The sequence below is a fragment of the Rana temporaria genome, chromosome 9 (genome assembly GCF_905171775.1).
Source record: "Rana temporaria chromosome 9, aRanTem1.1, whole genome shotgun sequence".
Classification (NCBI taxonomy): domain Eukaryota; kingdom Metazoa; phylum Chordata; class Amphibia; order Anura; family Ranidae; genus Rana; species Rana temporaria.
In genome coordinates this window covers 113,520,251-113,546,958 of record NC_053497.1, presented here as the reverse complement: position 1 = coordinate 113,546,958, position 26,708 = coordinate 113,520,251, and the positions used below count along the sequence as shown (strand labels likewise).

General features: G+C 41.8%; 1 protein-coding gene across 1 annotated transcript in view; it reads right to left on the bottom strand.

Annotated features, from left to right (window-relative positions):
• Positions 1-26,455, bottom strand: part of SLC2A6 (solute carrier family 2 member 6) — a 31,264-nt gene extending 4,809 nt beyond the window's left edge. Inside the window, exons 1-7 of the mRNA XM_040324173.1 lie at positions 26,201-26,455; positions 17,836-17,998; positions 15,977-16,183; positions 6,970-7,069; positions 5,014-5,225; positions 3,923-4,075; positions 1,474-1,582 (exon numbers count right to left, since the gene is read on the bottom strand). Of these exons, the coding sequence (XP_040180107.1) occupies positions 1,474-1,582; positions 3,923-4,075; positions 5,014-5,225; positions 6,970-7,069; positions 15,977-16,183; positions 17,836-17,998; positions 26,201-26,292 (1,036 nt within the window). The 5' untranslated portion in view covers positions 26,293-26,455. The remainder of the gene's footprint in view (positions 1-1,473; positions 1,583-3,922; positions 4,076-5,013; positions 5,226-6,969; positions 7,070-15,976; positions 16,184-17,835; positions 17,999-26,200) is intronic.
• Positions 26,456-26,708: the final 253 nt, after the last annotated feature.

The window sequence follows — 26,708 nt, the reverse complement described above, 5'->3', positions numbered from 1 at the left end:
ATACACTTTTATTTTTTCAGGAGCATTATTGCTCAATATATTTGTAGTCAACTCAGGTTGGTGTGTAGCGTCTTGTTTTTTTTCTGTTTGTTTGTAAATATTATATTTAGACAACACCCCCCTTATCTATAGGGTGAGTACTACATTTTTCTACTAGTGGGATTGCCATTTTTCTCTATTTTTGTATATTCAATATTCAGCTGGCCAGAGGACACTGCATAGTCATCCTGTGTATACAGGCATACAGTACATTTGCATCCTGAACGGACTGTATTGTCAAAACAGACAATTATTATCTCTAAAGTCTGACCTGGTCTGACGTAGTCTGACGTAAATATAGGCTAGCCATAGATGAGTCTGTTTTGTTTTTTTTTCATCCAGCAGGCTGAATGAAAAAAAACTGACCAGATTCCCCCATCCACACATTTGAACTGGATGGAAAAATCCTCCCTGCTGTGTCATTGTATTCTAACAGGTAGACTTCCCCACCATCTGAATACACTGATTAGTACTGTGGGCTATAACCTCCAGTGCTGATCAAGAGGACATTTTCCAGCAGGACAGTTGTACAGATGTCGATCAATAGCCACAGTGCCCACACATGGATTGAAATGTGTCCAGACCCTCGTGAACTGGCTGAATTTCGATTGATCTATGAACATTTTTACTGCGCTCCAAGTCTTTTTTTTCTTTATCAGTATGTATTAGGGTTCTTTCACATGGGGCGGACTCTGTCTGCGATCCGCTTGCCCAGTAGGGAATCTGTCTGCTGATCCCCGCTGAGCAGGGCAGGTGACAAGTCCATGCCTGCTTTGCTTATGGACACATCCCGCTCTCTAAGGGCCAGTTCACACCAGACGCAGTTCCGTGCGCATTTTTCTGCACTAAAAATGCATGCACAGCGTTTTCCATGTATCCCAATGGCTCTAGTTCACACCATGCAGTCAGTATCCGGTCATTTTCTGGTGCAGAAACTGACTGCATGGTGTGAACTAGAGCCATTGGAATACATGGAAAACACTGTGCATGCATTTTGTGCAGAAAAAAAAGCACACAGAACTGAACAGAACTGCGTCTGGTGTGAACTGGCCCTAAGGGTGGTTGGATGTAAACGAACCACCTGTCCCTTTACAACCAGCTGCCATGCGATCCGCTGGACGGAAGGGGACCGGATCCCCATCCATCTGTTTTTAGCGAATCCGATTGGATGTAGGCAGTTGTAAACAGACACATGTCCATGTACACCTGCCGCTCCATAGAGGAGAATGGAGGTTCCGATCTGTTCCGATTGGAACGTTTGTGTGAATGGGGCCTACGTTTTGGTAATAATGACTGAGGTAACCTGTAGTGAGTTACTACAGAAAGTGAATTGCACACTGAAATAACCCCCCCCCCCCCTTCAGGATTGCTTCCTACTACAATACACCTAGTTCCGATTTGCTACACCTTCTGTATCTCCAATTAAACACTTACCAGAGATGAAGAGCAGAATTTTCCTTCCAGCTTTATCCATAACAAAGGCAGAAACCAGGACCGACACCAATCTTACCAGTCCAACAAGCGCAGCATCATACTTTCCCGGCTAAAGTGGAGGAAAAGAGAAACGTAAGTCAAGCCACCCCAAATACTATGCGACAAGATATCTGGGTAATATAATCACAGAATAGCTGAACTGGAAAATATACACAATCCTGAAAAAAAGTTTTTAGTGTAAAAAATGTATTTTTAAATACTCCTTATTAACAATACTTTAAATGGGTTGTAAAAGGTAAACTATACTATACTATAGTCCCAGTATTAGTTGTTCATTCATTTTACACTTAAAGAGGTTGTAAAGGTAACAAAAATGTTTCCTAAATAGCTTCCTTTACCTCAGTGCAGTCCTCCTTCACTTACCTCATCCTTCAAATTTGCTTTTAAATTTCCTTATTTCTTCTGAGAAATCCTCACTTCCTGTTCTTCTGTCTGTAACTCCACACAGTAATGCAAGGCTTTTTCCCTGGTGTGGAGTGTCATGCTCGCCTCTTCCCTTGGACTACAGGAGAGTCAGGGCACTCTCTACGTTGCAGATAGAGGAAGGGGCTGTGTGTTAGTGGGCGTCCGGATTCTCCTGTAGTCCAAGGGAGGGGTCGAGCATGACACTCCACACCAGGGAGAAAGCCTTGCATTACTGTGTGTAGTTACAGACAGAAGAACAGGAAGTGAGGATTTCTCAGACGAAATAAGGACATTTAAAAGCAAAATCGAAGGATGAGGTAAGTGAAGGAGGACTACACTAAGGTAAAGGAAGCTATTTAGGAAACATTTTTTTTTTACCTTTAGAACCTCTTTAAGTGTAAAATGAATGAACAACTAATACTGGGACTATAGTAAGGGAAGAGTAGAAAGGAACAAAAAGGAGGTTATTAGAATTTTTGTTTGGAATTATAAAATGTATGTTAGCTGTGTGACGTATTGAAAAAAAAATGTAAAAATAAATATATTTATTGAAATTCCTGATGACAAAGATTTGATGCAGTGGGCATAACAGAAACCTGGCTTGAATAAAGTCATGACTAAATAATGATTTTGGAATGGATAAAGAAGTAAAAAAATGCCGATTTGGCTTGTTTGTAAACAATAACACTAAATTACCTTCTTTCTTGCACTACAGGAATATTTTTTTTTTTATAATACTGAATTCATCAAAAAAATTAATCCAGGGAATGAAATCTACTTTTTAGAGTCAGAAATTGCACCCCTCATTCCCACCTGATAATATTGGCCAAAGTTTTGTTTTGCTTTCCCTTTGCCCTAAAACTACTGGAGGCTCTACATGGCTGAACTTAGTAGTCAAGACTGTTTATTTCAAATTTGTAACTCGTAACTATGAAACTGACAGCATTATCTCTGTAGATATGGTTTATTATTGGGCTGTCACACAGTAGGTAACAGTCTTATCACTAATTCACTGATAATGCACAGTGTTTATGGGCGGGAGATAATTACGGGTAACTCTGGGTCAATATAGGGCAGGTGAAAAGGTTCCCAATCCTTTCTACAAAAAGAGCTTTTTCTTTCACGTTTCAACCCTCTAATTGCCATGTAAATATGGAGAAAAGTCCATTTTATTTCCTGTGTAAGAACATCTTCATCCACGAGTTGTACATTAGCAGGCCTGAGCCTGAAATAAATACTTTAAAGGATTAGTTCACCTTTACCAAAAAACTGCCTATGCAGATAAAGGGCATCTGTAGATAAAAATAAACTGTGCAGCTTTCACCAAAGTTGAATAATGCTCTTGCTATAGGTGTAGGATATTTGTGTACTTCATAAAGCCTACTGGAAAACTCCCAGAGATTGCATCTCCCCGTCATGTTGCTAGGACGTTGCTATGACAGGCACACCTGTTACTGTTCTCCACCATCCCAGGAGCGATTTAAACCTCCTCACATGCACTTTCTATGTGAGCTCTGAGCTCAGCATTTGAGAGATCACTCCTGTGATGGTGAATGATGCGGTGTCCTCCACAACTAGCATTCTCCAAAAGAGGCCAGCAATTGTGGCCAGTTTATATTTCTTGTACAAACTTACTTAAAGCGGGGGTTCACCCTGACCCTGCGCGTCACGAGTTGCCGAAAGAAGCCGAACGTCGGTGCGGCTCTATACGGCTCGTGACGCGCCGGTCGGGAGCACCTCAATCACAGCCTGTGATTAGGAACGCCCACTCCCGAGGGGAAGCCGGGGGTGAAAATAGCCCTAAAATGGTATGTACGCCAAAAAAAAAAAAAAACAACAGCATAGTGTCGGCCTCATAGGTCGGCTCCATGCAATGTTAGAATTTTTTTTAGGGTGAACCCCCACTTTAAAGCAACCCTGGGCTCCAGTTCCAATGCATTATACATTCTCTCTGTGAAGATACCACAGCCCTATCGTTCCTCACCAGAATGACTTTGGTCTTGTTGAAGATGGGCTCCAGGTATGTCAATATTGGGTTAATTCCAGACATCTGTTGTAAGAACCTCATGAGGACAGCAATGAGGATGGGTTTGTAGTAGTGTCGCTCGGACAGCTCGCTGCACGTTAATGAACTGTTCTGAAACAAGATGTGACACCATTAACTCTGTTTAACCTTATGCCAAAAAATCAATTTGTAATTTTCTGGAACCCCTCCCTCCCCAAACCGTTGTGTCATTGTTCTGTATCCCTAGTGGCAGCGTGTTGTTGTCCCAGGACCCTCATGTGTCAGTGTAACACTGTTTTGAGACCCTAAGTGGCACTGTTCTGAAGATCTCAAGTGTTAATGTGTCGTTGTCCTGGGAACCCCTCAAAGGGTTACTGTGTTATTTTTCCGGGAACCCCATGTGTCACCGTCAAAGTTCTGGGATCCCAAACTGTTAGCGTGTCATTGCTTTGGCATACCCAGTGTCAGATTATCATTATTCTGGAGACACTGATTTGTCAGTATGTCAATGTATAGTAGTCATGTTGGTCCCCAAGAATCAGCTTGGCATAGTTCTGGGACACCCCTTCCCTACTGTGTCATTGTTTTGTATCCCTTTCACTAGTGAGTTATTGTTCTGGACGTCTACATGTCAGTGTGCCATTGTCCTAGTCCATGTGTGATAGGTTTGGGCAGGGCTTTTTTTTAGGGGGAACTCAGTTCCACCACCTCTGTCTCAGACCCTTTGGTGTCTGTTCACCACAATCACTTGTAAACACAGAAGTCTGGTTTCTGTGTTTACAAGTGACAGCTTTGTAACACCCTGAACTATACACTCTGTATGTAATGCAATTCTGGTATTTAATGCCCCTTTAAGACCCTTCTACTGTTTGTGAAATGTTTGAGTGTTTGAGTTCCTGCACCTATTTTCTGAGAAAAAAAGCTCTGGGTTTGGGTCTCCTAAGTGTCAGTATGTCACTATTCTTGAATCCCAGTTGTTGGGGTATCACTGTTGCGGGGCCATCAAGTGCCGGGGTGATTTTGCTCTATGTTACCCAAGTGTCAGTGTGCTGCCTTTTGGCCTGCAATACCTTATTCATGAGGCCATCCTCAATTCTCTTGAACTCATCTCTGTATGCTGTATTTGGTCCTCGGAGCCACTCTAGAGCCTTAAGGGCTCTATCTGTTTTCCCTTTAGCAATGAGGAATCGTGGGGAGTCTGGCATGAAGCACAGGAGGATGAGCATGGTAATTACAGGTATTTCACCCACTATCGCCAGCCAGCGCCATGGCACAACAATACCTGAGAAGACAAAAGTCAATACTCATCTCAATTGAAAAACTTGTAAATTTTAGTTAGAGGTAAGAAGAAAAATAATTACCGATGATGGGAAAGCTTATTTAAAAAAAAATGTGAATAACATTTATGGATAGATATGTTAATATTTTCAAATGTATTTAAAAACAGATATTTGTGTAGCAAAGTATACTCTGCATATTCCAACTTCTACTTACAGCTAACTTTTACCCTCCTAATCAGTGACTACTGTCACAGGAACATAAAGTAGCAGGAAATACAAAATGTTATGATTGTCACCAGTGGCGGCTGGAGCTCTAAAAAAATATTTGGGGGGGCGCAAACAAACCCCTCCAGGTCCGCACTCACCACGGTCACGGCTCCCCTCTGCGGCTTCCATGTTAACCCGGTCTTTCCGGGTTCCAAATCTTCAGCCTCCCGATTGGCCAGGACGAGAAGCCGAAAACCGGCAAGTGATACAATGCCGAAGTGGGAGGGTTCAGGGCGCAGTGCTCTGCACCCCGAGGAAATCCTAAAACAAGCCAATTAGGGCCTCAGGCTCTAATCACAATATTTGGATAAAAATTATGGACCTAATAGAAACTCATTAGTCTGGCGCCCCGCACAGTCCAGGGAGTACATGATTGATTTTTAAATAAATTATAATATGACTAACATTTTTTAACTTTAAGATGTTAAAAAAATGTAGTCATATTATTAGTTATTTAAAAATAAATCATTTTATGATTATGAAAACTAACTTTGGGAACTTTGGGGGGGCTGCGTCCCTGCACCCCTTACGGACTTACGTTATGGTGACTGACTGTCACCATAACAAGAAGTGAGGGGAAAAGAAGAATGTTTTTCCTTGCAAAAATGCCGTAAGGTATAAACCATATCCAAATCCCAAATATTTTTTTTTATATATTTCAGCTTACCGGCCTTTGGATGAGATGGCTGCTTTTGTTTTCTTAATTTTTTCCTGGTAATCCTGTGAGTAACACACTTCACGTCCCTTCATGTCTACACTAATTTCTGCAATTCATGAATGGAGGGAGCCATGGTCACACAGGCTGGACTTCAAACACCTCTACCTTTGTTCATCTCCATTACAAAGGAATTTTGGGAGATTCGTAGTCTACACCAGTAGTTCAACAGGGGTGCCGTTTGGGTTCCCCTGGGTGCCTTGTACATAGGGACACAGCATCGGTCACCTCCCCCAGTCAGTCCCCTCCCCCCACACAGTTGGAACACACCCAGGGAATACATTTAACCCCTTCCTCACCCCCCTAGTGTTAACCCCTTCCCTGCCAGTCACATGTATACAGTAATTAGTGCATTTTTATAGCACTGGTCGCTGTATAAATGTGAATGGTCCCAAAATTGTGTCAAAAGTGTCCGATATGTCCGCCGCAATATCGCAGGCCTGACAAAAAAAAAATCACAGATCGCCGCCATTACTGGTAAAAAAAAAAAATTTAAAATCATAAATCTAACATTTTAAAGCATGCTATCCCACATTTGTTGGCGGAAAATCCGACAACAATTGTCTGATGGAGCATACAAACGGTCGGATTTTCCAACAACAGCCTGTCATCACACAATTCCTGCGGAAAGTCCGGTCGTGTGTACGGGCCTTAAAAAAAAGGCCTTAAAAAAGGCCTTAAAAAATATTTTTAGGTTAAAGTAAAACTGCAACCAAAACTTTTTTGTTATTATAAAAAGTAATCTTTATCAGGGTTATACATACTGAGCGCGTACAGGACCAAGGCACCACACACTGCCATAAGCTGAGGACATGCCCCCAGTGCGCCCCTCACTCCCGCGTGAGAGATTTCTGAGATATAAACCTGCAATATAAACAGATATATTGTTCAGTATATAAGGCAAAGTAAATGACAAAATAAGTGCAGGATATGTTTTTTGAATTAATGAGCAAAAGTGAATCCGTAAAACAAGAAGTAGTTTGTTAAAGGAGAAGTAGAGCAAAAGCTCTGCAGGGATCTCGAAAATAATGTTGGGGTCTGCCCAGATGCCTGACTGCTATGTGCCTGAGCCAGCTGCTCCTGCCCCCTTCAAAGCCTGGCTCTCCAGTGAGCACTGGAGGGGCAGAGAAGAAAGCGGTGATTGACAGTCACAGCTCTGTGTTCAGAGTGGACCCGAGAACTGAGTGATCAGCAGTGTTTGATCACTCAGTTCTCAATGTAGAGCTGATGGGGAACAGATGCAGCATCGGATCAATGCTGCAGCCATCTAGGTGACTATAGATGTTTATTTTTTTTAAGACCAGTAAAGCCTTGTACACACGATCGGATTTTCCGACAACAATTGTGTGATGGCAAGGTTTTTGTCGGATAATCAGAATGTTTGTACGCTCCATCGGAATTTCCGACAACAAATGTGGGATGGCATGCTATCAAAATTTTCCGACAACAAATGTGTGTCGGACTAAAATCCAAAGTACAAACGTGCATGCTCCGAATCAATGCTAACCATAATGCCACGTACACACCATCACTTTATGTGATGGAAAAAAACGACATTTTCTGTGAAGTAAAAAACAACGTTTTTGAAACTTCAATTTTCAAAAACGACGTTGCCTACACACCATCGTTTTTTTCACAATGCTCTAGCAAAGCGCGGTTACGTTCACCACTTTTTTCCATTGAAGCTCGCTTCATAACTAGCTTCTGGGCATGCGCGGGTTTAAAAATGTTGTTCTAAACGTCGTTTTTTGCTACACATTTTTTGTTGTGAAACAAAAAACGACGTTTTGAAAAACGACACAAAAAATTGAAGCATGCTTCAATTTTATTTTGCCGTTTTTCACAAGACATAAAATGACATTTTCCCTCACACACGGTCATTTAAATTGACGTTTTTAAAAACTTTTTTTCATCACATAAAGTGATGGTGTGTACGCGGCATAAGACATCATTAGCAGAAGTTGCCCAAAGAGTGGCGCTAAAGATCAGAAAAAAACACGTAGTTTTGTGTATGTTGGCTGAAAAAGTTTTGCCGTCTGTATGCAGAACAAGTTCACAGCCAATGCCCTTCGCATCAAAATTCCACAGATTTGTCCGATGGAAATCTGATTGTGTGTACGAGGCTTAAGTGTCTTATTCTATGATAGACATGAACAAGCGCTAGATGTTAAATGATCAAATGACTACTTAAAGCGGGGGTTCACCCTATCGACAAAAAAAAAAAAAAATATTTTTATTTTACCATAAAATCAGGCATTGTAGCGCGAGCTACAGTATGCCTGTCCCGAATTTTTTACCCCCGTACTCACCTTGTACTCGTAGATCGAAGATACCGGGGAATGGGCGTGCCTATGGAGACGGAGGATGATTGACGGCCGGCTCTGGCGCGTCACGCTTCTCCGGAAATAGCCGAAATAGGCTTGGTCTTCACGACGCGTGCGCATAGCCTGTGCACAGGCGCCGTGAAGAGCCGAGACCTACTCCGGCTGTCTTCGGGGAGAGTGACGTGCCAGGGCCGGCCGTCAATCATCCTCCCTCTCCATAGGCACGCCCATTCCCCGCGGGAGCCGAAAAATACGATCTCCGATTGCAAGGTGAGTCCGGGGTTAAAAAAATTGGGACAGGCATACTGTAGCTCGCGCTACAATGCCTGTCTCGATGGTAAAATGTGTCGGGGGGGGGGGGTGAACTACCGCTTTAACACAGTATATCCTGTTGACAAACCATCCCTGCCAGACAAGGCAAAATTTGGGGGATAACAGGACAGCAAATTAAAGGGCTTAATAGCGGTGTATTAGGTGGGTGAAATGTGTGTAAAGCCTCTTACACACGATCGGATTTTCCGACAACAAATGTGTGATGGAAGGGTTTTGCCGGAAAATTCGACCATTTGTACTATCCAAATGTGGGATAGCATGCTTTCAAATTTTACGACAACAAATGTGTGCCGTCGGATTATCAAAAAAAAAAGTACAAACACGCATGCTCAGAAGCAATGCTAACTATAGCACAACATTAGTAGAAGTTGCCCAAAGGGTGGCGCTAAAGAGCTGAAAAACCAAGTATATTTGTTGGCTGACAAAGTTTTGCCATCTGTTTGCTGAACAAGTTCACGCCCAACGCCCTTTGCACAACATTCCACTGATTTTTCCGATGGAAATCCGATCGTGTGTATGAATGAGGCTTAATAGTTCTCTGGTTTAAAGAGACAGTAGGGGAGCAATTCTTACAATTATTGTAAAACGACCTTCTAAACAAACTGCACTGACTTGAAAATTCGTAGGCATAAAAATAACAAACCTGACAATACACACACTACAGATGAACTATTGCGATAATATTTGGCAATGAATAGAAAATCATGACAATCCGCAACCAACTAACAGGCGGATTTTACAATACATAGAAAAACAAGTGCTTTTAATTGGCTAAAACAAAAACACTTGAATACACTTGTAAATTTGCTTCTAAAATGCTCGTATAATGCCGCGTACACACAATCGGACATTCCGACAACAAAACCGTGGGCCGTGACCAACGGATGTTTGCTCAAATCTGTCTTGCATACACACGGTCACACAAATGTTGATCGCCAAGAACACAATCACGTACAACACTACAACGAGCTGATAAATATTAAGTTCAATGATTCCGAGCATGCGTCAAATTGATTCTGAACATGCGTAGGATTTTTGTGCATCAGAATTGCATACAGACGATCGGAATTTCCGACAAGAACTTCTGTTGTCGGAAACATTGAGAACCAGCTCTCAAACATTTGTTATCAGAAATTCCGACAGCAAATTTTCGATGGAGCATACACACGGTCAGGTTTTCCGACAACAAGCTCACATCGAACATTTGTTGTTGGAAAATCCGACCGTGTGTACGCGGCATTAGTGTGCAAAAATGCTGAAATAAAAATGCCTGAAAATCACTCACTCGGGTGTGAATGCAGATAGATATACAGACCACAGTAAAAGTAAAGCTGGTGTGAACACCTGTTTGTAATTCATTGAAAAAACATTAAAGGGGTTGTAAAGGTTTTTTTTTTTTTTTTAAATAGGTTCCTTTAAGCTAGTGCATTGTTGGTTCACTTACCTTTTCCTTCAATTTCCCTTCTAAATGTTTTTTTTCTTTGTCTGAATTTCTCACTTCCTGTTCCTTCTCAGTAAACTGTTCTGACTGACTAACCCCCAGCCAGATTATGGGGGTAAGCTTACAGGAAGTGAGAAATTCAGACAAAGAAAAAAAAACATTTAGAAGGGAAATTGAAGGAAAAGGTAAGTGAACCAACAATGCACTAACTTAAAGGAACCTATTTAGAAAATAAAAAACAACCCTTTACAACCCCTTTAAACAGTTCCCCAGTCGACAGTAAGCAATTTTCATCAAGAGAAATTGAGCAAATGGGGCAGTTTATCAAAAATAGAAGAGAAGGGATGAAAATAAATGAATTTTATAAGTAGCAATTTTTAGTGCATTTTTACCGTTTTATCACTAATAAATAAATAGAACACACTCAATGAACAATGTATGTTTCTTATAGGGCTTTTAGCAGGAAATTCTGCAGATCCTGGCATCCCGAATTTCAGCAAATATAGATTTCCTGCCAGTCACACATTAGTGTAAATTTTATGGCAAGCGATTGTGAATTTAGCCGTGTCACCACAAAGTATAAAAGCCGCACTGTCCCCAATCATACAGAGAGGACAGTGACAGCATTCCGCACATTTCTCTATGTATGAGCCACATGTCTCTATTATTAGTATATTATTCGTATTAAACAAATAGTGAAAAAAAAAAAGAGAATAATAGGCGCTCCTTCTGATTCCTTCCACCCCACTGCGCCAATGACTGTGCGAACCTCAAAAAAAAAAAAATATTCGTATTGAAACCTTCTGACTGCGCTGAACTTCCCTTCTTCACAACACTGTATGCAGGTTGATGTTTTATCAATATTTTATTCTGTATAATGAAAAGCTAATCTTTTACTTAGAAACACTTTTGGCTCTGCTCACACTTATATGATGCACTCAAAAATGCGCATGTCACTGTAGTGCACAAAAAAGCGCCTCATTTCGTAGGCGTGATACGGTGCTATTGTTGGCACCTCAACCCACCTAGCTAAAGTGCACAAGAAATCACGTGCAAAAAAAACATGGTAACAATTACCATATGTTTTGGTATGGCGCAATTTAACAAAAATGGGTCATGCGCTCCTTTGGTGTGATTTAGACGCAGAACGCAAACCATTCAAATGAATGTGCTGCCCTACCACAACACATGAATAAACGCGCATGCGTGCTGCTGCATTGCACATATGTGAGCCAACATTTACAGCCCCAGAGGATTGTTTACCAGACCTTGCATTCTTACAGAAGAGGTGAGGGCTATGTGATAACATGCTGCATGAACATTATACAAATTCCTTGCTTTCTAAGGCTCTGACTACATTATAATCCATGCACCAGCCAATTATTGCAAGAAATCGTCTGCACAGCAGTAGTGGGACTGAAAGTGGCTGAGAGGTCAGTACTGTAAAGAAATAAGACACTCTTGCATGGTACACTGCTGTCAGTCTAAAGCCTCGTACACGCGATCGCATTATCCAACGAGAATTGTGTGATGACAGCAAATGTGTGATGGAAGGCTGTTGTCAGAAAATATGACCGTTTGTACGCTCCATCGGACAATTGTTGTCGGATTTTCCGCCAACAAATGTGGGATAGAATGCTTTCAAATTGTCTGCCAACAAACGTGTGTTGTCAGATTATCGGATCGTGTGTTAAAAAGTCCATAGAAAAAAAAAAAAAGGAAAAAAAAGGCATTCTCAGAAGCAATGCTAACCATAACACAACATTAGCAGAAGTTGCCCAAAGGGTGGTGCTAAAGAACTGAAAAAACATGTTGTTTTGTGTTTGTTGGCCAACAATTCTTTGCCGTTTATATGCAATACAAGATTCTGGCAACGCCCTTCGGACAAAAGTCCTACGCTTTGTCTGCGGAAAATCCGATCGTGTGTATGAGGCTTTAGACTAGCTACACAAATATTGATTTCTAATAGATTCCTCCATCCACAATGAACAGCATGGATGAAGGTATCCCTGCTGCCGGCTATTGTATTCAGCAGCCATGACACCCACATTTGGTTGAATTCAAGGACAGCAACTGCATTGGATAAGACCTGACACCTTCAATTTCTCAATCCAAGTTTGTCGAACTGAATAGTGCCAACAGGGCCACCAATGTTCGAATTTAAGCTGATTCAGCCTAACAAAGAGAGCTCACCAGTAGGAAGACGATCTCTTGCACTCACAGGCTGGGGTGGGTCATTGAAAAAGTTGTATTGCTTATAATGCAGAACAGAAAAGTCTGGTCAGGATACTGGTTTCCAAGTGTGGCACGGGTGAGTGAATCTCAAGACAGTCTGAAGAATTACACTAATATATATATAGCAAGGTCACAGGCCTCCTTTGGTCTAATGAGAACCTCCAGGGCCAGAGATAGCTGACATTCTTCTGTAAATGGTGGGTTGTGATGCATAGTGGGCGCCAGCCACTTCTTGTATGCAAAAGAGATTTTTTTTCTCTTAACAAACTTTTGGGGGAAAGAGGATTAGGGCCAAGACACCCTTTGGTAGTTGCGAATTCAATTGGCAGACTATGAGACTTCAATAGGACAGCCATGCAGGGAAAGGCATCCAGCAAGACGCAACATCTGCATGTTCAGGAATGCTGTCTTCTATGGCAACAGTCTTTAACAGTTCCTAATACAAAACACAACAGTTCCTTTCACTTCTACTACCATCTCTCCTTGTAGTTCTTCAGCCCACTGAGCTCCCAGTCTCTCACTAGACCCGCTGATTTACTGCCACTGAATCCCTTTGAGCTCCTCCAATCTTCATAGTGGTATCTTCCTCAAGCGTCACCCCCGCCTCTCTGCTGGGTCCCTAGCTTGGCACTCCAGATACCTCTCAAGCTTTACCCCACTGGCCTGCTCAGTACCTGGCTTGATACACAAAGCTGGTCTGCAAGCATCACCTCCGCTGGCTGTGTCCCTGGCTTGATAACCACAGCAGTTTCCCGATTCTTCACCGTCCCTGGTTGGTGAGAATACTATTCCGGTACTTGCTTCAGTTACTCACTGTGGTCCCTGGTAATAAGGTGGTTGGTCCCTTGGTGGCAACAGATTCCCTTCTACCTCCGATCATGACAGGTTCTCTGGCCAGCAGAACCACCACTTTAGGTTGGACTGAAAGCTGCAGTCCCAACCCTGTGCTGCTCTCCTGCTTCTGGATAGGCCCTCACACAGCCTAGCAGCCAGATGTGCCCGGGATAGGCCCAATCTCCTGCCTAGCAACCCGGGCAATACAACACCCAGACAGCTGTCCAGGTGGCACAGAACAGAGATCACCTGACTCCACCCGAATATATAGGCTCTCCCAACAGGCCAAGGGATCCTAAAAAACTCCTGCCCATTGGCTGAGACACTCCACATACCCATAACCTGACCTTGGGTTGGCCTTCTCATTTCTAGTACCACCAAGTACCCGGCCACCTAGTGGTAGAAGAGAAAAGTGCAACAAGGCCAAACTTAGGGAGAAATCAATACAGCTCTAACAATCAACCAGGATAACTACTCATGGCATGTAAATTTGTGAGGAGCAACCCTGACTAAACTCCAGGGTGATATAAATATATATACACACACACATACATACACACACACACACACAATATCTCACAAAAGTAAGCACACCCCTCACAATGTTGTAAATATCTTTAGTGTGACAACACTGAAGAAATTACACTTTTCTACAAAGTGGTAGTAGTAAAGTAGTGAGTGTACAGCTTGTATAACAGTGTAAATTTGCTGTCCCCTAAAAATAACTCAACACACAGCCATTAATGTCTAAACCGTTGGCAACAAAGGTGGGTACACTCCTAAGTTAAAATGTCCAAATTGGGCCCAAAGTGTCAATATTTTGTGTGGCCACCATTATTTTCCAGCACTGCCTTTACCCTCTTGGGCATGAAGTTCACCAGAGCTTCACAGGTTGCCACTGGAGACCTCTTCCACTCCTCCATTATGACATCACAGAGCTGGTGGATGTTAGAGACCTTGCGCTCCTCCACCTTCCGTTTGAGGATGCTCAATAGGGTTTAGGTCTGGAGACATGCTTGGCACATCCATCACTTTACCTTTAGCAAGGTAGTGGTCGTCTTGGAGGAGTGTTTGGGGTCGTCATCATGTTGGAATTCTGCCCTGCGGCCCAGTCTCCAAAGGGAGGGGGTCATGCTCTGCTTCAGTATGTCACAGTACATGTTGGTATTCATGGTTTCCTCAGTTAACTGTAGCTCTTAATTGCCGGCAGAACTCATGCAGCCCCAGACTATGACACTCCCACCACCATGCTTGACTGTAGGCAAGACACACTTGTCTTTGTACTCTTCACCTGGTTGCCACCACACACGCTTGAGACCATCTAAACCAAATAAGTTTATCTTGGTCTCATCAGACCACAGGCCATGGTTCCAGTAATCCATGTCCTTAGTCTGCTTTTCTTCAGCAAACTGTTTGCAGGCTTTCTTGTGCATCATCTTTAGAAGAGGCTTCCTTCTGCGACGACAGCCATGCAGACCAATTTGATGCAGTGGGCAGCGTATGGTCTGACCCCCCCCCCCCCCAACCCTTCCACCTTTGCAGCAATGCTGGCAGCACTCATACATCTATTTTCCAAGGTAAACCTCTGGATATAATGCTGAGCACAAGCGCTCAACTACTTTGGTCAACCATGGCGAGGCCTGGTCTGAGTGGAACCTGTGCTTTTAAACCGCTGTATGATCTTGGCCACCGTGCTGCAGCTCAGTTTCGGGTTTTGGCAATCTTCTTATAGCCTAGGCCATCTCTATGTAGAGCAGCAATTCTTTTTTTCTTGTCCTCAGAGAGCTCTTTGCCATGACGTGCCAGTTTGAATTCCCAGTGACCAGTATGAGAGAGTGAGAGTGTTAACACGAAATTTAACACAACTGCTCCCCATTCACACCTGAGACTTTGTAACACTAACAAGTCACATGGCACAGTGGAGGGAAAATGCCTAATTGGGCAACATTTGGACATTTTCACTTAGGGGTGTATCACTTTTGTTTCCAGCTTGTTTCCAGCTGTTTAGACATTAATGGCTGTGTTGAGTTATTTTGAGGGGACAGCAAATTGACACTGTTACTACTTTACATTGTAGAAAAGTGTAATTTCTTCAGATATAATAAAATATTTACAACAATGTGAGGGGTGTACTCACTTTTGTAAGATACTGTATATATTTTGTTTTGATTTTTTGTTTTTAACTGTGTTCAGCTACTTACTTGGTGATCTTTTCCTACAGGAGATGCACAGTCAGGACCAAAAACATGATCTTTGTTAGCTAACAAGGTTTTGATACTGGAACGGGACAAAGCAGCCATTGTGTTGTATGGTGACACACATGAATTTCAACATATGACAGCACAAAAATAAGTCTGGGCTATTGCTGACAGAACGCTGAGTAAAAAGGCCACCTACCGGCACAAACACCAAGGGTCCGGCAAACAGGTTACTTTATCAACAGTAACTCCTTGTGGTATAATTTCTGAAGAAATGGGAGTCAAAGCGATTTCTGGCTTTACATACTCAATTGACTGTGATCACAGGCTCCTAATGAAATATTGGTACTTTTTAACTATATATGACATACTGGAATATGAATGTTCTAGAAAGTGACCCACTCACTGGTATTGAGGATGATGTCAAACCCCCGGCTAGACCTGTGAGGATTCTTCCCAGGAGAAGCATGGAAATGTGCTGAGCGCTCCCCATTAGCAGGAAGCCAATTGCTGCAGGAAGTGCGGAGAACATGATGCTTAGTTTACGTCCGAGCCAATCATTCAGGAACATTGAGCTTAATCCACCGACACAGGTCCCCAGTGCAAACACTGACTGCAAGGTAAATGCAATAAAAGAGTAATTAGAGCGATTTACATAGTATATCAGAAGAGAAGATAAATAGTGGAAGAAGAAAAATACCCCAATAGCCCAGAGTATATCAGCAGAGGAGCTAAATTGTGGAGGGAGAAAAGTCCCCCAACAGCCCAGGGTATATCAGCAGAGGAGTTGGACAGTGGAAGAAGCACAGTCATCCAACAGCCCAAATTATAGCAAAAGAGGATTTAGATAATGGAAGAAGAGTCCTCCAAAAGGCCAGAGTGCATCAGATGTGAAGTCAGATAGTGGTAGGAAAAGAGTCCTCCAAAAGACCAGAGTATATCAGCAGAGGAGTTGGACATTGGAGGAAGAAGAGTCACCCAACTGCCCAGAGTATATCGGAAAAGGCATTAGATCGTGGAAGAAGAAAAGTCATTTAACTGCCCAGAGTATATCAGAAGAGGAGTTAGATAGTGGAAGAAGAAGATTCATCCAACTGCCCAGAGTATATCAGAAGAGGAGTTAGATAGTGGAAGGTGAAGAGTCATTCAACTGCCCAGAGTATATCAGAAGAGGAGTTAGATAGTGGAAGAAGAAGATTCATCCAACTGCCCAGAGTATATCAGAAGAGGAGTTAGATAGTGGAAGGTGAAGAGTCATTCAAATGCCCAGAGTATATCAGAAGAGGAGTTAGATAGTGGAAGGTGAAGAGTCATTCAAATGCCCAGAGTATATCAGAAGAGGAGTTGGATAGTGGAAGGTGAAGAGTCATTCAAATGCCCAGACTATTTCAGGAAAGGTTAATTGATGACGGAAGAAGCAGTCTTCCAGCAGTGAAAAGTATTTTGGAATCATTTAGTAATTTTGATGTAAACTATTTAAACCAAAAAGGCTGGTTTCATCATCTCAGCAACATGCCAGTCTAGATTTCAGCTTTAAGCCTTTAAACTTTATACAAAACACTAGCTGAACACCCGGCGTTGCCCGGTCTTCCTATCTTAACCTTTTGGGGAGGAAAATCATAGTAATATAAATATACCCATCTTTTATATAAGGGTGTAGGTAAGGGTTAATTTAACTGTCATATATTTTTATTTGGCATATAAGTAATATGTGTACCTTATGTGGGAACATACATTTCCCATTGATTTGCATGGGACTTTAAACAAAAACCCCGATAGTTTAAGTGGACATATAAGTAACATGTGACCAAGTGTTATCGAAATATCTACAGCCGTTTGGAAGTTATGAAGTAACATGTATTTCCCATAGAGTTGAATGGGACTTTAAAGAAAAACCCCGACCATGGCAAATGGGGGTGGGTAAGGGTTAAACCACCTATCCTATGTTTGTTGCTGACATATAAGTAACATGTGTGCCAAGTTTCATGTTAATATCTTTAGCCGTTTGGTCGTGATGCTGGAACATGAAGTAACATGTATTTCCCATAGAGTTGAATGGGACTTTAAAGAAAAACCCCGACCATGGAAAATGGTGGTGGGTAAGGGTTAAACCACCTATCCTATGTTTGTTGCTGACATATAAGTAACATGTGTGCCAAGTTTCATGTTAATATCTTTAGCCGTTTGGACGTGATGCTGGAACATACATACATACATACACACACACACACGTTGAGTTTTATATATATAGATTAATCTCGTTACCCCAAACCAAGACGTCTCCGCTTCTGTAATGTGCAAAGTGGGATCGGTATCATGTTCCAGAGCTGGAATGACTGGTGAGGGGTAAACCAGTGCGTAACCAAATGTGAAGTTGCCCAAAACAGCAGAAAATGCAGCCAGGAACATCTTCCTGTTATTTAGTGTTCTGTGGGGAAAAGATGCAATTAAACAAGGCTCATGGTCTCTGCACTCAGAGGGTAGACTTCATTAAAATTGTTAAAGGTGACCCAAATAAAACCAGATTTCAAACTTTGGAGTGGAATCCCTAAAGGCCGTCTCTTTACAAAACAGTGATACCAGTTTAATTTTGCTTCTGACAAGTTAAATCACCCCTATGACATACACTTGTGAATAGTCACTTCTCCCACCAGTAACTTTGGAGATGTTGAAACTCACGAAGAAAGCAGAAGTGGAAATGACTGCTTTGCTTTGTGTCTCATGTCAGGAGAATTAGGCAATGGACATGTTTTCCTACAAGTGATTCAGTTAGATTATTTTGTTAAATTACAAGTAGCCTAGCTTTCAATATTGGCCTTTCATAAGTATTATCATGAAGCACATGGTGTTTTAGAAGAGCAATATCAAATGTCTGCAGTGTTTTCATCTGTTCTCAGGGTGTCAATGTTAAAGTTGCTGGTATGGGGATGGATGTTGACTAATGACTGACAACGATGGGTACACCAACCCGTATAAAGCTGGCACACACTATCCAATTAAATTGTGAAATTTCTGTGATATCTGTTTTATTTTTTTTCACCAACAAAGGGAATAAGCGGATCTAAACAATACATTTGTTAATTTAACACAGTGGTTCTCAACCTTCTAGTGCCGTGACCCCTTGATAAAATTTCCCAAGTTGTGGGGGCCCCTAACAATAAAATTATTTTCATAGCGTGGGTTGAAAGCACCCAAGGAAAGACAAGTAATTTGCGATCCTAACCCGCGGACATTTAGCTCTTCCTGAGTGCCTTCCACTCGTACAGTATTAAAACCCCTTATGGTACATTTTAGGATGTACCACTCTTTCTCTTTGTTCTCTTTTCTTTCCCTTTTATCTCTCTCTGTCCTAATTCCTTGTTTTTTTCCCCCATCCCTCCCGCTAGCTGTCTTTCTTGATCTCTCTTTTTTTCCTTTCTCTTCCTTTTTCTTTGTTCCTCCCCCTCTTATCTCCCTTCCTGGGAGAACAGTGCAGGCTTCAGGAACAGCCCAGGATTTGGTGACCCCTGGCAAATCATCATCCGACCCCCAGGTTGAGAACCACTGATTTAACAGATACATCAGATGGTACATTTAAAGGAGATTGTATAATCAGACAGTAGCATGCTAATGAGAAACTTCAAGCTTCAGCACACATTGGCAGATGATATGCTGTGACTTCTAGTTCCTCAACAGCCAGAGGGCTTTAGCTCACCGCTTACTGGATCTCATCAGATCAATTAGCAGCTGTCCAGCCTATCTCTTTATTTTAAATCCTTGAGGGCCTATTCACACATATATGCTTTGTAGTAAGGCTTGGCAAAATGCGTTTCTACACAATTTCACTTAGTGCACCACAACGTACAGATGTGAATCATACACAAATGAATAAATGAAAAACAGGCACTGACATTGTCTGTCTAAAAGGTGGATTCTCACTTTTCCTTGCGCGTTAATAGCTTTTTGTGTGCATTGTGGAAAATTGTGTGTTTCCCTACACTGCCATGGTCATTAAAGCAGATCTTCACTGCATCTGAGCGCCAAAAACAGTATTTGGCCTGGTTCACACTGGTACGATTTGAGATGCGATTTGAAATGTCAAATCGCATCTCAAATCGGCGGCATTTGCCGGCAATGGCACCGTCCTAATAGGTGCAATGCCGCATCTGCGGCGCTGCACCATTTCAAAAAGTAGTTCCTGTACTACTTTTTGCGATTTCGGGCTGCGATTCACATTGACATCTGTGCAGAAACCTGCACAGATGTCTCTGAAATCGGGACTGCCAGCGGGCGTAAAATCGTGCTAGTTTAGCTGAACTTGCATGGCTTCACTCCCGCAGCCCAGTGTGAACCTGGGCTTTGATTCATTATTAATTTTCAAAGCAAATTTCCCCCATCCATTCATGTCTCTATACTTTATTTTGTTAAGAAATCACATCGAAAAACACCCTCCTAACATTTCTAGCCGTGGCCATCTTGAGTAAGGGTGGATGATTCTTCCTGGAATCCATCTGCGCTTAGCTCAAGCATGCATGCAGGAGAGTGTGCTTGGCTCCTCCATTCCTGAAAACTCCTGGGATGTTTGACATCATTTTTCTAGGCAAGAAACCAAGAAGTTTCTGAAGGAATTAAAAAAAAAAGTTTAAAACAAGTAAATATAATATACTTCTCTATCTATTTACTAATGCTAGCAGCATAAGGATTACAAATAATCAATGTTGACTGAGTAAGTGAAGTTCCACCTTAATAGCTTATATAACGCGTGTCAAAAAACAGACAAGGCACATACACATTTTGTGGACTTGAGCCATTTAAAACAATAGCTAACCCATGTAGATGCATGTGCCATAACACAGTCTGCGTTCTAACGTAGTCCACCGTTTTAACGTAGTCCACCTTGATGCGCACAAATGTGCAATAATGCAGCACATAAAGTAATGTAAATGGTCAGTTAACTCTTCGGGGTTTGTATTATTTTAAGGCTGCCTTCATCTGTTTGCAATACCACAATGGAAGGTAACAAACAATCAGCATTGCGGTTCTATTAAATGACACCCAATGCTCCTCACAAATGTACCCCTATGCATACAGTGCCTTTAAAAAGTATTCCTACCCCTTGATATTTTCCATATTTTGTCATGTTTCAACCAAAAACTTACAGTGATGAAAATAAGTATTTGAACACCCTGCTATTTTGCAAGTTCTCCCACTTGGAAATCATGGAGGGGTCTGAAATTGTTATCGTAGGTGCATGTCCACTGTGAGAGACATAATCAAAAAAAAAAAAAATCCAGAAATCACAATGTATGATTTTTTTAACTATTTATTTGTATGATACAGCTGCAAATAAGTATTTGAACACCTGAGAAAATCAATGTTAATATTTGGTACAGTAGCCTTTGTTTGCAATTACAGAGGTCAAACGTTTCTTGTAGTTTTTCACCAGGTTTGCACACACTGGAGGAGGGATTTTGGCCCACTCCTCCACACAGATCTTCTCTAGATCAGTCAGGTTTCTGGGCTGTCGCTGAGAAACACGGAGTTTGAGCTCCCTCCAAAGATTCTCTATTGGGTTTAGGTCTGGAGACTGGCTAGGCCACACCAGAACCTTGATATGCTTCTTACAGAGCCACTCCTTGGTTATCCTGGCTGTGTGCTTCGGGTCATTGTCATGTTGGAAGACCCAGCCTCGACCCATCTTCAAAGCTCTAACTGAGGGAAGGAGGTTGTTGCCCAAAATCTCGCAATACATGGCCCCGGTCATCCTCTCCTTAATACAGTGCAGTCGCCCTGCCCTATGTGCAGAAAAACACCCTCAAAGCATGATGCTACCACCCCCATGCTTCACAGTAGGGATGGTGTTCTTGGGATGGTACTCATCATTCTTCTTCCTCCAAACACGGTTAGTGGAATTATGACCAAAAAGGTCTCATCTGACCACATGACTTTCTCCCATGACTCCTCTGGATCATCCAAATGGTCATTGGCAAACTTAAGACGGGCCTTGACATGTGCTGGTTTAAGCAGGGGAACCTTCCATGCCATGCATGATTTCAAACCATGACGTCTTAGTGTATTACCAACAGTAACCTTGGAAACGGTGGTCCCAGCTCTTTTCAGGTCATTGACCAGCTCCTCCCATGTAGTCCTGGGCTGATTTCTCCCCTTTCTTAGGATCATTGAGACCCCACGAGGTGAGATTTTGCATGGAGCCCCAGTCCGAGGGAGATTGACAGTCATGTTTAGCTTCTTCCATTTTCTAATGATTGCTCCAACAGTGGACCTTTTTTCACCAAGCTGCTTGGCAATTTCCCCGTAGCCCTTTCCAGCCTTGTGGAGGTGTACAATTTTGTCTATAGTGTCTTTGGACAGCTCTTTGGTCTTGGCCATGTTAGTAGTTGGATTCTTACTGATTGTATGGGGTGGACAGGTGTCTTTATGCAGCTAATGACCTCAAACAGGTGCATCTAATTTAGGATAATAAATGGAGTGGAGGTGGACATTTTAAAGGCAGACTAACAGGTCTTTGAGGGTCAGAATTCTAGCTGATAGACAGGTGTTCAAATACTTATTTGCAGCTGTATCATACAAATAAATAGTTAAAAAAATCATAAATTGTGATTTCTGGAATTTTTTTTTTTGATTATGTCTCTCACAGTGGACATGCACCTACGATGACAATTTCAGACCCCTCCATGATTTCCAAGTGGGAGAACTTGCAAAATAGCAGGGTGTTCAAATACTTATTTTCCTCACTGTAAATGTATTTTTATTGGGATTTTATGTGATAGACCAACACAAAGTGGCACATAATTGTGAAGTGGAAGGAAAATGATAAATGGTTTTCCAGATTTTTTACAAATAAATATGTGAAAAGTTTGGTGTGCATTTGTATTCAGCCCCCTGGAGTCAATACTTTGTAGAACCACCTTTCACTGCAATTCCAGCTGCAAATCTTTTTTGTCCCTACTGAAGAAAAGCATCCCCACAACATGATGCTGACACCACCATGTTTCACGGTGGGGATGGTGTATTCAGGGTGATTTGCATAGTTCGTTTTCCACCACACACAGCATTTTGTTTTTAAGCCAAAAAAGGTAAATTTGGTCTCATATGACCAGAGCACCTTCTTCCACATGTTTTCTATGTCCCTCACATGGCTTCTCTCAAACTGCAAACTGGAATTCTTATGGCTTTCGTTCAACAATGGCTTTCTTCTTGCCACTCTTCCATAAAGACCAGATTTGTGGAGTGCATGACTAATAGTTGTCCTGTGGACAGATTCTCCCACCTGAGCTGTGAATCTCTGCAGCTCCTCCAGAGTTACCATGGGTCTCTTGGCTGCTTCTCTGATGAATGCTCTTCTTGCCCAGCCTGTCAGTTTAGGTGGATGGCCATGTCTTGGTAGGTTTGCAGTTGTGCCATATTCTTTCCATTTTCAGATGATGAATTGAACAGTGCTCTGTGAGATGTTCAAAACTTGAGATATTTTTTTTTTTATAACCTAACCCTGCTTTAAACTTCTCCACAACTTTATCCCTGGCCTGTCTGGTGTGTTCCTCAGCCTTCATGATGCTGTTTGTTCACTGAAGTTCTCTAACAAACCTCTGAGGCCTTCACAGAACAGCTGTATTTATACAGAGTTAAAATTACATACAGGTCGACTCTATTTACTAATTAGGTGACTTCTGAAGGCAAAGATTTTAGTTGGGGGTATCAGAGTAAAGGGGGCTGAATACAAATGCACACCACACTTTTCACATATTTATTTGTAAAAAATGTTGGAAACCATTTATCATTTTTCTTCCACTTCACTATTATATGCCACTTTGTGCTGGTCTAACACAAAATCCCAATAAAATACATTTATGTTTTTGGTTGTAACATGACACAATGTTGAAAATTTCAAGGGGTGTGAATACTTTTCAAGGCACTGTATATGTTACAGTGCACTGCAACACATAAATTGAAATCATGTATGATTTTTCATATGTTGCAATGGAATACCTATTAAAATTAATGGCATGGCTTAAAGGGGTTGTAAAGGTTCGTCTTTCATGCATTGTTGGTTCACTTATCTTTTCCTTCCATTTCCCTTCTAATAGGTAGATTCACACACATCTGCCTAAATTTAGGGCGGCCTAGCCTAGCCTTTTTAGGCTACACCGCCGTAAATTAGTTAGGCTAGTAGTGATTCACAATCTACTTACCTGCTAATCTACGGCGGTGTAGCCTAAAACGAGCGGGCGTAAGGGCGCCTATTTCAAATGACTTGGAGGGGGGCGTGTTGTATGGAAATGAGGCTTGACCTCACGTTTTTTGACGTTTTTGGACACTGTGCATGCGCCGGGCGACTACATTTCCCAGTGCGCATTGCGGCTAAGTAGGCCGTACGGGCCTATTGATTTCGACGCGGACGTAAACGACGTAACTCATGATTCGCGGACGACTTACGCAAACGACGTAAAAAATTCGAACCTCGCGGCGGGAACGGCGGCCATACTTTAACATTGTTATTCCACCTCATAGGTGGAATAACTTTAGGCCGCCTAAGGCCTTACGGAAACAACGTTAATCGACGGCGTAGGCCTGGCGTACGTTTGTGAATCGGCGTATTCCCTAATTTACATAATCTACGCCGGCCGCAATGGAAGCGCCATCTAGCGGCCAACAGAAACATTGCAAGCTAAGATAGAACGGCGCAAGCTGGCCTATCTTAGCTTTGTTTAAGTGTATCTCTGTTAGAGAATACACTTAAACAAACGCCGGCGTAGATTCAGAGTTAGGTCGGCTTATCTACTGATAAGCCGGCCTAACTCTTTTTGAATCTACCTATTAATGTTTTTTTTCTTTGTTTGAATTTCTCACTTCCTGTTTCTCCTCAGTAAGCTTTCCACCATTATCCGAGCAGTGGAAAGTAATTTAGAACAGCTTACTGAACACCTTACTGAGGAGGAACAGGAAGTGAGAAATTCAGACAAAGAAAACAAAGAAAAAAACATTTAGAAGGGAAATCGAAGGAAAGGGTAAGTGAAACAACAATGCACTAGCTTAAAGTAACCTATTTAGAAAACTTTACAACCCCTTTAATGCAGGGGTTCCCAACCAGTAGGCCTCTGATGTGTCTCGTGACCTCCTGCTCTGTGAGGGCTAGTTGGCAAGCCCAGATCGTGGGTTGCCGACCCACCATCCCAGAGCATCAGTGCTGTGAATAAAGCAAGCAGTAGAGGTAGCAAGCAGTTGCTCCAGAGCTGCATAAGCCGATACTTCCTGTATAGCGCCACCTCCTGTCATAGGTGGAATGATACCAAATGCACTCTGTCTGGGACAGCAACATCCTGCGATACCCTAATGGAAGGCGGTTATTAAAGATAAGTTTCATACTAAAATCACAGTGTATATACAGTAGACATATCTGTTCTGCAGTGGTTACCAGGCTGCTTTTGAACTGATGCATAGGTGCAGCACAGTTACCTGCACTGAGCCATAGACTTCTGTTATTACAAGCAGGTTTGGTGAGCTAAGTATAGTTAGCAAGCCTAGTATACAACCTTATAAAGCTGGCTATACGCAAAATTTCTTTCAAATGTTTCTACAGAAATTCTGAAAAAAAATGTTTGTCAGACCATTTCATGGTACCATTAGGGACTCAACAAATTTCATATGAAAACCCAGAACATTTTCATTCGATTGCCACGTCAGTGTTTTGAATGCTGTGTTAGATTTCAGGATGCACAAGTGCATTCCAATACGTAAGATTTTATCTGAACGAAAACCAAATTCTCTGAATTTCATTAATTGGAGAAAAAATTCCCATTTTTCTCCTTTGATTTTACTTGTCACTATGGTCAAAACCGATCATCAGTTTGATCCCATTAACTATTAGAAAAACAAATGAATGTTCCGAAATTGAATTTTATTCAAAAAAAATTCTACTGGTCTGTGAGATTTATAACAATCTTACAACAGCAAAGTTTAACAGAATTGTCCCTGAGGTTGTAATGACACGATGAAAGATTTTAGCAGAGTTGCTGGCTGGGTGTTAGTAATGACATTTTAGGATGACGTTGTCAGATTTATTCATCAGTTGTAGAATATTATACTTCTCTATACTTCTCCCTGTAACCTCCCCGCTTGATTGGGTTCAAACAATTTTATATTCAAAATGGATTGATTTAATGTACTGTTTTGTCTTTCTGTCTGGTCCTCCTGTGCTGTCAAGCATCACAACTATCAGAATGCCATATTGCGCATACATCTATTTATGATACAATTGGCAAATTTATAGTAGAAAACTACACTGAATGTTTTTCTCATATCAAATACTTTTAGATGAACTACACATAAAGGACATACGTGCTTTTTTTTTATGACACTTTTGCCTAGCAGCACTGGGGTTAAGGATTCCGTTGCCAACGGGAATCCCTTGTTACTGTTCTCTCCAGTGTTTGTTTGGATTCATTCCCAGTGAACTAAAAGTTCATCATAATATCCCCAACTATGAGTCTAGACTGTTAAAAAGCATATTATACTGTAAGCTCCTATGGGGCATACATTTATGTACATGATTTTAGAATTTTGTAAATGCAGCGTGGAATACAGACAGTTACAAATATATACATTTGTATAGATATTATAATTTTTCACTTACTTGACATATCTCTTCTCTGCTTCTCTCAAAGTCTTGCCCACAGACTGGTAATCAGAAGTTCTGGGGGTGCTGAGCAGCGGTCTTGTGTCCATGGTGATGGCGGTGTGGAAGGGTCAGTTTGTCCGGTGTAGTGAGGTCAATATATGTATAGTGTTAGCTCATGCTCTGCTCTGTTCTGATCTCATCAGATGCAGATGGAAGAGACAGAGTATCAGTTCTGCATGCCGAAGGTAAATTCCTATCACTGGGGAGGGACAAGAGGAGCATTGTGCAAAAAGGGAAGAACTGTATGTATATAAATAGCTTAGTTCAGAATGTAGAAAACCCCAAATGTATGTTATCAGTGTTAATACAGAACAACTCATCAGAAACTGGGCAACCAACAGTACCAACTTTACACCTCCAGACTTTCTGCTATGGGAACAAGAGATCACTTTTACTGCCAACATTTTTACCCCCAATGATGCACCCTTACATCAAAAGTTCCCGGAATTATAGACATCTAAAA